A 17,739-nucleotide genomic window follows, 5' to 3' on the forward strand; every position below is an offset into this window, starting at 1 on the left:
GAGCCTCTCAACCAATTTACTAATGGTTTGAACTTAACTACATTATGCTTGTGATATGTATGAACTATATTTGCTTTGTGTATTACTATTACTTATTTATTTGTACGATCTAAGTCAATTAACTGGGTCTGTTCAAGCAATTTGATTGCTTTGTCAATCAAGCTTGTGAAATTTTAGAGTTATAATGAAATTGTATATTTAGCGGGTAGCATGCACTCATATGAGGATAACCGGTCACCAATTTATCTAAGCACATAGCACTGCCAAAAATTAGAGGCAATGGTCCAGGCCATTTGCAAAGGATTCTCAAATTACTCATAATCCATTCATAGTAAAACTTGTCCAAGAAAAAGGCATGTTGAAATTAACCGTCATTTCCCAAAAAAAAAAAAAAAAAAACATTGATGATGATGGTATTCAGTCTCGAGTAAACTGCCCAGTGCATCAAAGCATAAAACAGCTAAACTAAAACCCTTTTAAAATCTAATTATGAGGACCTAATCCAATCTAGATATTGAGGGAGGGGCAGTGCTCGTGATCAGCTTCTAGATATTGCAACTACATCCAAAGACTAAAACAAACAATGAATAGATGTTACATGTGCAACTACATCCAAAAAGATGTTACACGTGCAGCTCAGAACAACATTGGCCAAATTATAAATTCACATACGGAGGATTGGAGGAGACGTGGACTGAGACACCTAGTGAACCAAAGACTATGTTTGGCATTTAATGTGATTCATATGTTAAAGGGAGGCTCGTTATGTTAATTAAATGGATTTTGCTACCATTTCCCTAATTAAATAAATAATGAATTAAGGAGAATGATAACCATTGTTAAGCATTCAAACAAGTAAGTTTTCGAATAAGTTATGTAATTATTACTTGATCAAAAGTAACATCTTATATTTTCAAGATAAAATTTATATTTGTATATTCCTAAACGGCTTAACCAAAACACTGGTTAGCAAAACCCATGAATTAAATAATGAAAGTGTTGACTCATAATATATCATATTATATCCACATTACAAACATGCAATTATTCATTTATTTTTGAAAGGAACATACATGCAATTATTTTTGAGAGGACATACATGCAATTATAATGACGTGAGAAAAAGGAGATAATGAAAAGGACCAACTGAATCTAGTTTGTAGAATCAAGACACCAATTTGACCCATAAATTAATAAAGAATCTAACGTGCAACCTTATATTAAAGGTATATTAAGACTTTCTAACATGAACAGCTGCAAACAAGCAAACAAGATTTCCCTTTGCACAAAGAGGTGTGATATAGAATTTCCCAAGTACAGCCTAATCAGATATTAGGCCAAGCGTCACAGCTAAAAAAATCCGTACATTCTATGTTGGCACATCTAGAATGTGTCTAAGTACACTACAATGGAATATCTCTCTTTTCGAAAGAAAAAAAAAACTATTTTATTTGACTTTGTTGCATATAAGTTACTACAAAACTTGCGTTGACCTCTTCCCAGCAACTTCAGAGTACCAAGATTTCCATGCTTCCATGTAATGAGAGTAAAGTTCTTTCAAAGCTGTAGAAAAGGAAAATCATAACAGATTAGTTGAATATTCAATAACATATTTCAGTAATCAAGCCACTGCATAAAGATTAAACATAACAAATCTGCCCTATGAAACAGTATCAAAAGAAAACTACTATTATCACTTGCTGCAAAATAGTTTAGTGAATGAATAATGAATCGTCAGTGTAAAAAAAAACGAAGTCATTTTTTACTGTTTGCAGAGATGAAAATGCTTAATTGCCTTGGTTTTGATACTGAGGGCAATGTTCAGTAGCGAGACTCTCCCAGTCATGCACCTGCTTCACTTTATTCTCAGAGCTTCCAGCTTTGGATACAAAGGCAGGAGCAAAAGGACCAAATTGATAGTTAGCTGCTGAAGTCTGTTTTATGCCTTGTTTCACATCTTCCTGACATAGTCCACTATCATTTTCCATTGTCTTTTGCTTCTTAAAGTCCCCGCCCATGAACAAGTCCATTCTATTCCTGGCAAAGCTTATGTTTGTGACATCATTTCCAAACGCCCTTTTCCTAGACTCATTTTGTTTTGAATTGTAAAGTGATGCCTCATTCAATGTCTTCCCTTTTAAGCCTAGCCACCTGAATGCTGGTTTTCTTGTATCTGTGGTATGGGTCTGCATCATTTTGTAGAGTGACAATAATCAATAAACAAATCAATGAAGAGGAAATGCGAAACTGATTCTCACTACTATTTAATAGTAAATTTGAACAAATAACAAATATAAAATGAAAAGTGCAAGGAATATATTACCTTCTCAATAAGGTTCATGGAGGTTAGCACGTTTGCAATATCATAAAGGCGCCTGACTTTTGCTGCAAGGCCAGATGGAACTGTAAGTGAAAAGATTCGTCGCTGACTCTTTTGTTAACGAAAACAAACAAACAAATTGGTAATTCATTCTATATTACTTACTTCTCATTGTTGATGAATTATATGCATCTCCAAGCAACAACCTTGCTGCATCATCAAGCGATATCATTTCCAGCTGCAGATTAGAGTGGTTATCATTAGTCAACAAGTTTAATATATCAGATATATGCCATGGATATTAAAGACATAAATCAGCTTGGAATGAACAAAAAACTAGGCAATTCTCACGTTGGAACAGACAAAGAGCTTGACAAAATTCTGAGTAAGCAGCGCCAGAGATTTTTCCCTTCTGTCTGCAAAACATTAGAGTAAAAGAGTGAGCCTCAAATTGCAATCAGTGCCAAATCTAAGTCCACCTACTCCTTATATATTAGAGAAAGGTGTAAATCTTTCAACAAAAAAATGTTAAACGATTACAAGTAAAAATACTATAAAATTCAATAAACAATGGCATCACGATTGCATAGACAGTGTGAGTGCTCTTCTTTAACTAAATTACCATTCTCTGGTACTAATAACAGTCATAATCACTAACAGTATCATATCATATGATATTAAAAGTTGTTTTGTTCGAATGTAAATGGTATTCCTAACCCTAAGAAAAGAAAATATCCTAAAAACTTGAACAATCTGATGAGAATTGGGATTGTTCTGAGGATACAAAAGTAAAAATAAATAGAGGTATGGCATACAACTAAGTGTTTGTTTAGATTAAGATAGAGTACAATAGCACCTTAAAACTATAACCCACAACGTAGTATTGTGTGAGTAGATTGAGGTCAAAGACCCCTCGACTTATGCTTACCCAGCAAAATTGGATTGAACCCTTATTTAGTTAACTTGGGGTTATTTAAAAACACATTTTTGTCAAACATAATTATTAATAGTATGCAGAGAGAATTGTTTTTGCAATTTGCAAATTAAAGTTGGCTAAAACCTAAGTCATAAAAGTTTGTTCCAAGCCCGTATTTAAAAAATTATGCTATTAAAGTAGTTCTTCAAACATTCAACTTATCACCACTCTTGTTTTTCTTAAAATCAAAATTATGGTGATATTTTTAAATCATTAAAAGGCTAATTCAGTGACCCAAAATTTGAAGAAAAATAAATTAATCTACTGACCTGTAATGCATTTAGAAGAATAAACTGTAAATCTGGTTTTTTAATAAAAACATTACAGGACAGAACAATATCATATACCACCGCCTCATCAACAACAACAAAAACATAAAATCATAGGTTCATATATCTGAACATGTTTGTACCAAAAAGAAAAAAGTTACCATTTTTCAAAGATCTGGGAAAAGCGGAATTAGGGTTTAGATTGTCATTCTGACTTCCAGTGGGTTGGGATAATGATTCACCCTGACTTCCAGTGGTTTGGGATAACAATTCATCCTCATCCTCTTCATCCGATACCTAAATCACGAAATTACTTAAAAACAACCCTAATAAACCAATTATACTTCTAAAATTAAATTATATATGTAAAAATAGAACTCACCTTCACATCTTCATTGGCACCTTCTTGTGAAGAATTGAGATTCTGCCATAAACCCTCTTCCTAAAAACCCATTCAAAATCAAAACAATTACATAAAAAATAATTACAATTATTGAATCCCAGAAATTAAATTAAGAAGGAACTGAATCCCAAAAAATTGAAATTACCTTAAGCTCCTGTAGAGCAACAGGAATTGCCGCAAAACCTTTCCAGGTATACTGATTCTTGGCTTTTCTTGCAAGAACCTAAAAAAAACCAAACAAAATAAAAAATAAAAAAAAAAAACCGATGAACAAACATTAAAAAAAAAAAGGTGGGAACATGAGTGAACAAAAATTAAGGTTAAAAAAACGAACCCCGATGCTTTCGAGAACATTGACAATATCATAGATCCGTCTTCTCTCAACACCTGAACATCATTAACAACTGTTGTATTAGATCCAATTTGTTTTATTTTTTTGAATTAAAAAAAGAAAAAGTAAATCGTAATAATGAATACCTAATTTGGCGGCAGCATCGTCGAGACCAATTAAACGAACATCATCTTTGTTATACAAGCTCAAGAAACTGCAATTAAAAAATTGAATCAATAAATAATTAGTGAGTAAAAGAATTAAGTGAGAGAGAATAGAAGAAGAGTAACACTTACTTGGTGCATAAGAGGCCAAGGGATTTTTGTTTACGGTCGTAAGTGTGGTGTCGTGAAGGAGGATCGGAGGAGGAAGCAGCCATGGATCTGAAATTCGAAATTTGGAGGGAAGAGAGAGAGAGAGAGAGAGACGATGATGATGATGATGTTAGAAATCGTGAATTGAGAATACGACAGAGCCGTTAGATATAAAAGGGGGAAGAGGGGTGTTTATGTTTGAGAGTGTGGCGGGCCGAAATTTGAAAATTGGTGGAAGCGAGCGTGTTTTTTTGGATCCAAAAATTGGTTTTGCGATTTGCGTTGGAGGGAGGAATCTTTTCAGATTTTGTTTTTAATTAAAATCTTTTTTCAGTTAAGCGGGAGTTTGTTTTTGTTTTTTCATGGATAGATAGATGGCTTACTTACGCCGCAACCTCGTATTTGAATTCTTATCCATCACTTCCATTAGGGTTGGGTTACCTGCGTCTGTTTACTACTCAAACCAATTATTATTGTTTTTGATTTTGAAAGTTAAATAATATTTTGATGATTATAAATATCTCAAATTTCTTTTCTAAAAAAAAATCAACAACTTTTGGTTCTGTTTTTTTAAATAGATTAATGTAGAGACCCAACCGCGTTTAAACGAGATGATACCAATCTCTTTTTTTAGTTGGTAAGGACAAATCTTTTTTAGTTTAACCAAGGTTTTAGGTTCGAATCAAGTCTTGTACATGCAGCAGCATTAAAATTATTGAAGAGAGGTTGTCGTCTATCTGAGCCTCACAATGTTCGCGGGATTAATATCTGCAGTTGCGCGCACAAGATACCCGATTTACACCAAATAAAAATAGATTAGTGTAGATGCTTCAAAATTTAAAATCATTTTTTGCTCCCATCTTTTATATACTATGAAGTCTCTCTTGCAGTTTCATTGTTTAAAATTATATTTTATTTTATTTTTTGTGAGAGTTTTTTTTTTTTAAGAAGTTAAACTAACTCCCTCAAATTGGCACCAGAGAGAATTGAACATGAGACCTTGAGAAGAAACACACTTCCAGATTCCAAACCAATACCACTGGACCAACCCAAATGGTATGAGAGAGATTGTAATAATGTTCTAAACATCTAGATAGAAATTCCAAAAAATAAAATCAAAATAATTCACGTGAGTTGATTTAAAACATGAACCAAAATTTGTGACACAAAATACTTAAGGGACAAAAACTTTGTTGAAAATATTTAGATAGGACAAAAAACAAAACTTGAAATATTTATAGGGATAGAAAAAGAAATATTCAACCCAATATTTATTCTATTTGGATTATTTTTTGTGTGGTTAGGGTTTGAATCCGAGACTTTACATATATTATGTATTATTCCTACCAACTGAGTTAAACTCACGATAACTTATTTGGGTTTGATCATTCTTAAAAATTGGGTTAAGTTTCTACCAGCATTTGTTTTTTTACAGCAAAAAGATATTTGTTTTTGCAAGGGCAGAAAAAAGAGATAAAATATGTTTTTTATTCATATAAAAATATGGATTTTCTTTTATACACATGATAAATATGTATTGTTTAAACCCATAATATCTAATGCTTTTTTCTTCAAGTAGCCTAGTGGCTAAGAGCTCATATAATTTAATTGTGGAGAAGTGAAGTGTCCGGAATTCGAACCCCGACCCTGCATATAAAATGCAATATCCCTACCAACTGAATTAAGTTCACATGGATATAAAAATTTATTAAAGTAGAAAAGAAAAATTGATTGTAAAACAAATAAATAACTAAGATAATAATTATTCCTCAAAATAAAATAAAAAACTAAGGATATTAATTAATTGATAAAATTCATAAACGGTAAATAAAAGTTATAATGAAGTAGAAACTAGCATAAAATTGTATGTTAATTATTCGTTGTTATTTAATGTCCTTTCATCAAAATCGTTCATATCATATTCCTATTTATTTTTCAAAGTCAAACTAATCCTCACAAATGCCCTGACTAGATCAATATTTTCAATTATGAATTTTTTTAAAATGTGATGAATTTTAAAGTTATAATGATCGAGTAGAGAAACTAGCATAAAGTTGTATTTCATCAAAATCGTTCATATCATATTCCATATTTATTTTTCAAAGTCGAACCAATCCTCACAAATGCCCCTGACTAGATCAATATTTTATATTATGAATTTTTTTTAAAGTAATGAATTTTAATTAGAAAGGGATTTTTATTAAGGTGATCCTCTTTCACCCTTTATTTTTCTAATTGCTACTAAAAGGTTAAATGTTATGTTGAAGGCTTCAGCTGAGGCAAGGCTATATCCAGATTATAAAGTAAGTAAAAAAGAGAAGTGCAACATTTCTCATCTGTAATTTGGTGATGATACTCTAGTTGGGGTGAGAAAGGTTAGGCAAATGTTAAAGTTATAAAAGCTAATATCATTATTTTTTTTAGTTAATATTTGGGGTTGAAGGTGAATTCCCACAACAACTTATAAGAGGGGTTGTATGTGTCTATTTATTTGATGGTTGGGGTATCATTGGTGTTAAATCCTAAAATAGGTGGTATCCCATTTGTTTACCTTAGTCTCCCGATTGGGGGTGATCCACGACGGTTATGTTTTTGGCATTTGTTGCCTGAGCGCCTAAAAGGAAGGCTATCAGGGTAGAAAAACATAAATTTGTTGTTGAGTGGTCGCTCAGTATTTATAAAATTTATCATATCTTCTCTTTCGGTCTACTTTTTTACTTTTTTAAGGTTCTCAGAGTATTATCTACTTTATATAATATCATTTTACATGTTTCATCTTGGATGGTGAAAATATTAGGAAAATAAATTGGATAGGGAGGTTAGTAGGTTACGGGCGAGGAGGACCATGGGAAAAAAATGTCTGTTAATAAAAAAATTATTGAGAAAATTGAATTGGACATAATCGTTCATTTCCTTTAATCTTTTCACTTCTTGTTCTTTAAATCTAAAACCCCGTAGTACCTAATTATTTTTTGCGATGTCTTCATTCATGAGCTATGGTTCAAATTTATTAATTCAAAAAAGCGAGTCATTCGTCTCTGTGATAAATGAACACCAAAATATTGATCATGTCAATTGTGGAACATAAGGTGTGGTTCACACGATCACAAATATAATAACATAAATGACAACAATGCAACATCCATAACTTGAAAACCACGGATGCAAATGAAATGTAACATAAGGGCCAATTTAAAAAGAAAGAAAAACTTAAAAGGATCAATCGAAAAAAAGATTTACACTTCAAAGGCGCTAGAGTAAAAATTATATGTCGGTTTAGGAAAAAAAAATTGTCCTAAATTATACGTCGTTTTACAATACCAATGCAACATTAATGTTATTTTTCTTATTATAACCTTAACTATTTATTACTATCTCTTCTTTCAATTCTTTCATTTATCTTTCCCATATTATTTATTAAGGAAAATTTTGTAAAACAACTCATAATATATTTTTTTTCCACACAATATTAATTACATTTCTTAATATGTGTTAAATGCCCAAAACGTCATACAATTTGGGAGAGATGAAGTATAAGATAAGTATTTTAATTAGAGATGATAAGTTTTAAAATTAATTTATTATATTTTATTATCTCATTAGACACTATATTAACACAAAATATAATATATTATAACGTCTCTTGTCCTCGTCCTCACCACCTAACAAATCCAAGTGTCTATTAAATTTTTATTTGGAGGTGGAGATGGTTGGCTTGGAAGGAGGAGCAAGTCGAGGAGCGTTGGATGTAACTTTTGTCTCTGACTTTATAGGTTGCTATGAACGATCGATGACTTTGAATTTTGGCACCTACTAAAGGATACATTGTTCGCGGCACACATATTATGTTTACTGCTACGAATGTTTCTCCATGTTCAGCGATTTCATGCCTCATTTGGAGCAAGTTGATCTCTTTGAAGGTGTCTATCTTTGCTTGGCAGCTTCTTAGAAATCAACTTCAAACGAAAGATAATCTATTTCGGCGAGGTATTGTTTCTTTGGATTCCCAACTATGTGTGAGTGGGTGCGGAGTCTTGAAATCAGTCCAACATTTATTCATGGATTTGTTCGTATTTTGAAGCATTGTGGTACATGGTACATGATTGGCTTGGCTTGACTGGTTTTTCTAAACCGTGACGTTTTGTTATGTTGCTCATTTGGTTTACTACTATTTAGGCATTGTGGAAGGAAATCACCAACAGGATTTGTAATAACAGCGCAAGCACTTTACTTTAGTTATTTAGTATTAAGCTACTTTCGTTTAGGTGGTTGAAGGCACACAAGTTTACAGGTGCTTTTAGTTATCGTAATTGGTGGATTAATCCTCTTTTGTGCTTGAATTTTGTCTAACTTCTATTGTCAGTTTTGTTTTCCTTAGGGTTTCGACTCTTGTTATTTTTGTAATTGTTTTCTTCTAATATAACACACCTTATGCTAGGTAGAATAAACTTTTTATTGTATTAATATATTTCATTTTGGCGTTTTAAAAAATAAAAAAAATTCCGTCACCAATATATTATATGCTTGCTAGAACTGTCTTTCAAAAGATGCTGACAAGGATAAAACCTAAAATCCCTCTCGGTTATAGCTGCACAAGGTAGATAAAAGGCTTTACCCCCTGTAATATAGACCACTTTTGGTTTTGCTCCATGTAAAATAATTTTTTTGGATTCGGTCCTTGTAAAAAAAATTGTTTTGAAACCCCCCCTCGGCCAGCTGACTGTGCATTTTTAGTGATGTGGCCTGCTGCGTAACCTTTATCGGATGACGTGCGCGCTAACTGTATAATTTTTTTATTTTTTTCTGGAGTACACGTGGCATTTATGATTTTTATAAAAAATTTTAAAAAAACTCTTAAAATATTATAAAAAAATAAAATAAATTCTAGAAAAATAAAAATATCAATACAAATGATTAAAAAACGAAAATAATTATGAAAAAATAAATAAAAATCTGGTAAAGTGAAAAATAATGAAAAAAATCTATAAAATTTAGTAAAAAAAAATCTGGAAAAAATTAATATATTTCAAAAAAATTCGGAAAAATGAAAAAAAATTCATATATTTTTTTTCGAAAGTAAGAAATTTTATTTTATAAGAAAATGAAAAATTCAGCAACTTAAAATATTTCCAAATTTATAAATATAATAAGAATAGAATTAAAAATGAAAGTTCAGATTTTTCTTTCGAAATTAAAAAGTTTGTTTTTTTATTTTTTTATACAGAAAATTAAAATATTGGAAAATATTTTCATAATTAAAAAAATATAACTTTAGATCAAGAAGAATAGAATTAAGGGTTTGTTATTCAACTATATAACATGACTTATATACCGGTGCCAATCAATATCCATTGTATCCTGTTATTCATCTAGATTATATTTTCGGATAAAATAAAATTATAAAAATTAATTTTCAAAATCAAAATAATTATATAATAATATATTTTTGATTTTTTTTATAATTTTAGTTTAATTCAGAATTTTTTTTTATAATTTTTTTGAAAATTTCGATATATATTAATTTTATAATTTTTTAAATTATTCCAGATTTTTTTTTATTAAATTTTCTAGATTTCTTTTCATTTTTATTCTTTTTAAAATTATTTTTATTAATTATTTCGTTATTTTTCCAGAACCTATTTCATTTTAAAAAAAAAATTAAGAATTTTTTCAATTTTTTTAAAAAATTATAAATGCCACGTATACCCCATTAAAAAATAAAAATAATTATACAGTCAGTTTGCCACGTCATCCGAAAAAGGTGACACATCATAAAAGATGTACAGTCAGCTAGTCGAGAGAGTTTTCCAAAACAAAACAAAAAAATTAGAAGGATCAAATCCAATTTTTTTTTACAGGGGGCAAAACCAAAAGTGACGTATATTACAAGGATAAAGGCCTATTAACCTTAGATAAAAAAAGAGAAATGCTAAAGAGTGTCTGTAAAGCATTGGTTAAGATAGCTAAAATACTCCCTCCGGTTCTATTTACAAGAGAAAGTTGATTTTTTTGATATATTGAATAATGTATATATCTAGTCAGGAATCTAAACCAAATACATAAATTATTTAGTGTATCTAAAAAGTAAATTGTCTCTTGTAAATAAGACCGGAGGGAGTAGAAAAGAAGTATGGGAAATGATAAAAAAAAATATTAATTTAACTTTTTAAAAGTTAAAAAATTGTTGATTTTAATGTCAATCTACTGTTTTAGTTTCCTTGACAAGGGCCCTTAAAACACCGTTAACATAACCCATAGAATAAAACCGATTGCAAATGGCGAGAGAGGGGATCTAAGCACCCCTTTGAAACTAGACTACTGCAAATCTGCAATGAACCATGTGATAAACAGCAACCAATAAATTTCTATAATGCAAGTTTAACAACCTGAGAATCACCTAGCTATTCTGAGATAGTATGCTAATTTAAATTCATTTTAGACTTCGGATGTGTTAAATATAAACATTACATCTAAATTTTTTGAATTTTAAACTACGGATGTTTTTTTTTGAGAAAAAAAAATTGCAATTTGAAAGTTTTTTTTTGTGGTGGCCGGTGTTTGAACTATAGACCTTGCATATTTTATACATTATCCTACCAACTGAATTAAACTCACGAGCGCAATCTGAAAGTATACAAAATCATGAAAAATTTCATTTTACACCATCGGATTTTAGAATCCCGAGTATAGAACATTCCTGAAATTTGTAAACATTTTACACATGATTTTACAATTAGAAATTCCTAATTGGTTTATTGTGATTCACAATAATCGTGTTTTTAGCTGCAATGGATTGCAATGAAATCCTTCCGTAAATTTTTTTATACCGAGGATATTAAGGATAACATTCCGTGCCCAACTAAATTATGTAAATTTTTAGATACCGTAATGTTTGGTTGAATATCAATATACTCATCAGACAAATTCATTTAAAACATGAAATTGTTTTAAAATAAATTAATATAAAAATATAACATATTATTGATTGAATTGAATGGATGATGAAAACTCAAGCAAAATCTCCAAGGCTATGCTTCTTAGGAGGGAACTGGGAAGGGTTTAGGAAAAATGAAGAAGCAAATGGAAGAAATAGAGGACGATAAAAAGAAAGGACTTTCAACGATTTTAATCTTCTTCGTAATACAAAATCCATCTCGTTTAGGAAACTTAAAAATTGTATTAGAAGAGGTTTTTGATTGCTTTTGAATGGTTTATAAAAATTCTTCAATTTTAATATATTAATCATAAACATCAACTTACCATTCTCTAAAAAATTAGCCTTTCAAACAACGTAAAAGATTTCATAATTTTCAGCTATATTTCCTACCTCTAAAGCCCTCTTTCACCCAAACTCTCAAACACTCCAATATTTAAATTCACATCCTTTCAAGTTCACCCAATGTTTAATCACACGTGTACTAATACTATGACCTCAACAAACAGCCTCCCCCTCCCCTGCGTAAATGCTTCAGACACATCCTTTAAATTCACATCATCTGAAGAATGGTGCATATTCGATGCTCTGTGTATATTCAACATGACTATTTCCAGGCTTTCGCTCTAAATATAGTTCTGAAACTGACATTTTTTTTTATAATTCTGAAAGTGGCATTACATGAAAGTCAAACGAGTTCCATATACTGCTTCCCCTTTTAAGCATCGGCACACAGCCTGCTTCACCAGTAGCATATATGGTTGAAAAGAATAGCAATTACATTGGAACCATATACAAGTTGTATACATGGTTAAAGCCCACCCCAGACATGTAGAAACCAAGCAAACTGCACACTAATTCCGGTTGCAAAATTGAATGCCGTGCTCTAATATCCATGTGACATTTGACCGGCTTTTCTGTCAGAAGCATTACCTTCAAGGAGCAAACTCTATGTCTGACGAACCCGATCACGCCAAGACCCTTTTGGCCTGGCCAGCACCTGAAACAAAATACAATGATTATTATGCGAAGACCATATGTGTATCCATGTTCTTTGTGGTATACAAATCACTCACTGTTTCACTCAAGAGGCTTGAAACCAGGTCCTTTTTATTATCAACCTCCTTCTCGTTCTCCCTTTCTGGCTCACTATCTGTACTGCTGGTGGGAGGTGGAGGAGCCGGAGCACCAAACATAGCTTCATCATGAGCAGCTTGAATTTGATCTTCCCGTTTGGACTATATAAGAATATGAATTCAATTTATATATCAGTCTACATAGTCAGAAGTGCATATAAACCAGTAATTAAACTGATTATTTGGCTATTTTGCTCATAAAAGGTAAAGGTAGATACCTCGACTGCGGAAAACCGGAAACTCTGACCAATGTGTTTGACTAAGGATGCATCATCTTCAGCACCTGCAGATAGGTGGGCATGCACAATCCGATATTAAGTTAATACCCAAACCCACCATTACTCATTGTCAATCACAAGCAAATATAGCTAGACAGGTCGTTCTATAATGCAAAAATTTCATTTTTGACAAGAATGTTGCAAAAGTATAAACTAGTAATAAACACGCAAACAATTAATTTACAGGAAGAATGCTACAAAGGTATAAAATAGTAATAAGCACACAATAATTTACAGGTATACTGATTGACAAGCATACAATTGCAGCATTCAATAGTAAGAAAGGCTATAAAGTAATTTTCACTCGACAACATGCACAAAACATTTGAGGCTTCAAGCCAATAAGAAAACTATGTTAATCAATAATTACATTACCAATAAAGCCACAGGGAGACCAAAATAATATCTAAACCAAAATGAGAAATGTAAAACACCAGCATGAGCATGTCAATCACTCATACAAAGAATGCAGAACAAGCATCTAACAAAGCAAGTTCAAGTTGTCTTACAGCTCCAAAAAAGGAATTGTAATCTGAAATATACCATAAATAATAATGAACGAAACTTCTATTATATTGTGGAAATGAAGGAAAACCAGTCTGTAACTAATAAGGAATAGCAGAACTGGATATCACAGTACAAGTATACACGAAAATTACAAAGATGAAAGATAGGATAGGCAATTTGAGAAGCTTAGTCCCTCTCAAGGGTTCCAACTGAATCCCAGTCTACCCTCACTCCTCCATAATATTCTCTCAACCGCATCACATGCCTAAACGGCAATGGTTGCCAACTTGGGCAATGATTACGCCGTTGGACCTCCTCCCTCCTCCTCACACAGGCTTTGGTTATTTAAGATTTCTATCATAATCAAAGAGGATTGGACTGAATACATTATGAGTGCAAATGGGACAGAATCACACAAATATATTTATATTCATAAGAACAATGTTATCAAACAGACCTTCAACTTCCTCATCGTCAAGAGGGGCATCCTTGTTGAACTCAAATCGCTCCCAGCCCACGCCTCTATCTGAATCCCGTGCAGCTGCAGTTGAAAGTATCCAATAAAAAAAATTAACACAACATGGATAAACTGTCTCATTTTTGGCAAACTAGGAAGCAATGATTTCTAACCACACTTCGAGTATGTAACATTCTAATTGTTTTCAATAATACCCTACGTCCTATGTTGCATAGATACATGTACAAGTACGAGAATACGACAATTTTTAAAAAAGTAAGGTACGGATACGTCAATAAAATCATAAGTTTTGTTATACTATAATATAACATGGAAGAGATAAATTCTTCAACTGACAACAAAAACAGCACAATAAAAATTAAAAAAGTTGAAATTTAGAGTTGGTTACAACAACAAATTCAAATGCACAAATAATGCTATATTATTATATATTATCATATTAATAGGAGTATACAAGAGTAAGCCACAAATTTCACTCACAGTACAATAATGAGCAAAAATGGAGTAGCACGAGTACCGTACGCGTACCCGGAACGAGTGCGTACCCAGTACGGGTACTTCACCATTTTACAAGTACCCGTGCTTCAGGGCTACGTCCCTACTGTCAGGGGCCCTGTTTATGGGGCTGGGCCTAAGGAGTTGATAGCAGGCCAGACTAAGTTATCAAAAGGAGCAAGAAAGTATCTGAGAACAAGTGAGGAAGCATGAACTAGCAGAAGGTGAGAGAACTAGAGACAACTAACTGTTAGGCTGAGGCAAGTAAATTAGTGAAAGGAGACTAGGAGAGTATCCAGAAGAATTACATTGTAATCTGTTGAATGGAGAGCTTTCAGCACTCCATAAGAGCATAGCTCTGTGGCAGTTGTGATTGTTAGATTCTTCTGTATAACTTTCCTAAAAATCCAATAATACCCGGTCTCATACTTCAACCATCTATGTCTATTTTTGCATCAATTTCCTACTGTTTCTGCAGGACCTACAACCTACCCTCGTATATATCACTAGTGGCAACCTAACCCAATTTCTTATATAAATAATCAAACTGCTAGAATATGAAACAATTCAAGCCAAAAAATTAATTTTTCAGAAATGACCCAAACAACAAGCTCTGGAAATTTAAAAATCAATCTTGAACGAGTACATAGCAGCAAAGGTTTTCAGAAAAATTTAACATTAGCTATACAAAGTTATCAAATAGAGCAAATGATGTTATTCTTTAAAAACCATTATGCACATAGGTACATTTGAGACATTAACACATACTTCCAATAAGATCTTCTATTTACTTACCAGTTTCAGAAAGCTGAAGCTTCATCTTGGCTTTCACTCTTTCAGCAGGTGCCTATTGATGATCACAAACATACATAACCATGACTCATTCATAAACCATAATCATAACACATGAAACTCAAAACTAATTCAACCAAAAACATAAACATAACAATGAAATTAAGAAGCTTATAATTACCATATTATCATAACCGTGGATTAATTTCGCATAATCAACTCCAACATTCTTCCCCTTCCTCATTTCACTCCCTTTCCCTCTTTCCTTAACATCACTTGATTTCACTTCAGACCTACGTTGTTTACGTGGCGAAACACTTCTACTCCTCCTTCTCCCCTTCTCTCTTCCCCTTTCCCTTTTCCTCCTATCTCTACCTCTGTCAACATCAGAATCGCTTCGGCTTCGGCTTCTACCACTATCACGATCACGATCACGATCACGGTCACTATATCTACTATTTCTCTCTCTACTCCTACTTCTCCTCCTTGAATCCCTATCTCTATACCTCTCTCGACTCCTACTCCTGCTTCGTCTTTTTCTTCTATCACTGTCTCTCGAAGAATAATCACGATTTGTTTTCTCCGAAACCCTAGATTCGGTTGTAGGTTTCTTTTTGAGCTTGTTTTGAATCGATTGGAGCTGAGATTTTCTGTCGGAATCGGATGGGGCGGTGGTGGAAGCAGTGGTGGTGGTGGAGGAGGAAGAGGCTTTGACGAACTGCGAGAGGAATGAAGAGGAAGAAACGAGAGATGAACCGGGTTTGGGAACGGCGTCGTTTGATGTGGAAGTGGAAAAGCCGAGACCTTGTTTGAACTTTGCAGCTCCTTCCCCTTTACGAGTGAGTTCGTCGTAATATGCTGCTGCTTTTTCTTCTTCCATCTCCTTCAATCACACTATCCTTCTTCTCCTTCCATCACTCTTCACCAATGTCAAATAATCAGTTGAAAATTATTCAAAAGATAAATATTTTAAAAATTGTTTTTTTAAGAAATTTTGATTTGCTAAATGAAAAGGATTTTTATATTTTTTTATATAATTAATGAGAAGTTTATAAAACGATTATATCTTATTCAAGTTAAATTTGGATTAATAAGCATTAGCAAAAATCTTTCAAAAAATAGTACTAGCAAAACAAAAAAAATTATGAAAATGTTTTGATACAAATATTTTAATGGGAAATGTTATATGGTATTTCAAAAAAATAAAAAAAATTATGTCATAAAAAATAAGTTAAGTAGCAAATGGAACTTCCTCACCTGTAGTTTGTGCACTCATAGCTTGTGGAAATAATTGAAGATCCTTTGTTATGGTCAGACTTCTTTGAGGAATAATCATCGAGAAAATAAGTTGAATTTGTGTACCCGATGAATGAGGTGTTGTTGTACTTGTACCTAATGTTACAATTGCTTACGGTGACTTATTTTGTTGAACGAAGGGTTCTAAAATAAATGGATGATGATCATTGCCATCCCATCCCATCCAACCAAATAAAATATGTCCACGATTTAATCAGTTACAGAAAACGAAAGGAAGTACTTGACTTTAAAGGTAGTAAAATCGAAGAATGTTGAACTTTTTGCGCCTCGGCCAAAGGATCATGGACATAACTTTATGACCTTCTAGGACACGGTGTAACATTTGTTGATTCTTCATTAACAATTTTTATGATTACATGTTCGTGAACAATAAAGTCTTCATTCGCATGATCATCATTAACTAGTTCTTCATAAGTCGTTTCCTCGATAATATTTCCTGCATTAACAGGTTCTACATTTGTGACTTCATATGTTGTAGTAGAGGGAATAGGAACATCATGAACTACTTTCAGGTCCATAATAGCATCAGTAGAAACTACATTCAGAATAGCATGTGCGAAAAAGACTTTGGAAGAGCCTATACCTTTAGGGTTCTCTTTTTCCATAAATTTTTAAACCGTACGTTTTTGGAACCAGGGAAGGTTTTTTTTTTTTACCACGATCAGCTATCTCAATGTTCTGCTTAGGCAATAACTAGTGGCATTTTTTTTTTCCAGACAAAATAGAAAATATATAAAATAAAAAGAAAGTGTTACAAAGATTGGAGGGACATTTGATTTGACCCAAAAATAACCCAGCTGGGAATACATCGTGAGAAAATAGTCCAAAATGGATCGACTCTAATCTATTCTAACAAAAAGACACTAATCACAGGCGCAACCCAGCGAACCCACGTACGGGCACGAAACCAGGTTACAAAAAAGTATGAAAAGTGAAAATCTGTCGAGAACAACTAGAGTTTAAGAATGGCGAATGGATCGACCGCCAACACGGTAACAAATCCAAGTGCCAACAGCTCTCTGATCAACAGCAAGCATAAAATGCCCTTTCGAACAAAACAACGCGTAAGAACTCAGATCGATGGATGAGTCCAATACGTCAACAACCAGACCCTTTCTGTTTAAACAAACCAGACCCTTCCGAGTTTTAGTATCACAACAGACCCTTTCGAGTTTACGAAACAATCCAC

At 32.6% G+C, this 17,739-nt stretch overlaps 2 protein-coding genes across 5 annotated transcripts; both read right to left on the bottom strand.

Annotated features, from left to right (window-relative positions):
• Positions 1 to 1,160: 1,160 nt before the first annotated feature.
• On the bottom strand, positions 1,161 to 4,982 carry LOC11405587 (E2F transcription factor-like E2FE). Of its 4 annotated transcripts, none has more exons than XM_013602377.3 (11): positions 4,596 to 4,982; positions 4,446 to 4,513; positions 4,303 to 4,355; positions 4,114 to 4,191; positions 3,948 to 4,007; positions 3,727 to 3,862; positions 2,672 to 2,736; positions 2,486 to 2,558; positions 2,324 to 2,403; positions 1,851 to 2,186; positions 1,161 to 1,563 (listed from the first exon to the last, which is right to left on the bottom strand). In XM_013602377.3, exons 1-11 carry the CDS (start codon positions 4,676 to 4,678, stop codon positions 1,558 to 1,560), a joined length of 1,038 nt encoding a protein of 345 aa, XP_013457831.1. In that variant the 5' UTR covers positions 4,679 to 4,982; the 3' UTR covers positions 1,161 to 1,557. The 4 variants fall into 4 exon arrangements, with proteins under 4 accessions (XP_013457831.1, XP_024636098.1, XP_003608932.3 ...); XM_024780330.2 differs by having other exon boundaries at positions 1,767 to 2,186; XM_003608884.4 differs by having other exon boundaries at positions 1,796 to 2,186; positions 4,596 to 4,980.
• Positions 4,983 to 12,180: 7,198 nt separating this feature from the next.
• LOC11405588 (serine/threonine-protein kinase fray2) lies at positions 12,181 to 16,180 on the bottom strand. Its single transcript, XM_003608885.4, has 6 exons — positions 15,415 to 16,180; positions 15,237 to 15,288; positions 13,926 to 14,009; positions 12,902 to 12,966; positions 12,624 to 12,785; positions 12,181 to 12,547 (listed from the first exon to the last, which is right to left on the bottom strand). Exons 1-6 carry the CDS (start codon positions 16,111 to 16,113, stop codon positions 12,497 to 12,499), a joined length of 1,113 nt encoding a protein of 370 aa, XP_003608933.1. The 5' UTR covers positions 16,114 to 16,180; the 3' UTR covers positions 12,181 to 12,496.
• Positions 16,181 to 17,739: the final 1,559 nt, after the last annotated feature.

The sequence above is a fragment of the Medicago truncatula genome, chromosome 4 (assembly GCF_003473485.1).
Source record: "Medicago truncatula cultivar Jemalong A17 chromosome 4, MtrunA17r5.0-ANR, whole genome shotgun sequence".
NCBI lineage: Eukaryota > Viridiplantae > Streptophyta > Magnoliopsida > Fabales > Fabaceae > Medicago > Medicago truncatula.

What these genes read in the sequence shown, in the direction of transcription:
- LOC11405587 (XM_003608884.4), bottom strand. Translation starts at nt 4,678, where the DNA reads ATGGCTGCTTCCTCCTCCGATCCTCCTTCACGACACCACACTTACGAC. An exon ending in CTTGGCCTCTTATGCACCAA is followed by an intron (nt 4,514 to 4,595) that starts GTAAGTGTTACT and finishes TTTTAATTGCAG; the next exon opens with TTTCTTGAGCTTGTATAACA. An exon ending in GTGCCAATGAAGATGTGAAG is followed by an intron (nt 3,863 to 3,947) that starts GTGAGTTCTATT and finishes TTCGTGATTTAG; the next exon opens with GTATCGGATGAAGAGGATGA.
- LOC11405588 (XM_003608885.4), bottom strand. Translation starts at nt 16,113, where the DNA reads ATGGAAGAAGAAAAAGCAGCAGCATATTACGACGAACTCACTCGTAAA. An exon ending in TCCACGGTTATGATAATATG is followed by an intron (nt 15,289 to 15,414) that starts GTAATTATAAGC and finishes GATCATCAATAG; the next exon opens with GCACCTGCTGAAAGAGTGAA. An exon ending in CAAGCCTCTTGAGTGAAACA is followed by an intron (nt 12,548 to 12,623) that starts GTGAGTGATTTG and finishes ATTTTGTTTCAG; the next exon opens with GTGCTGGCCAGGCCAAAAGG.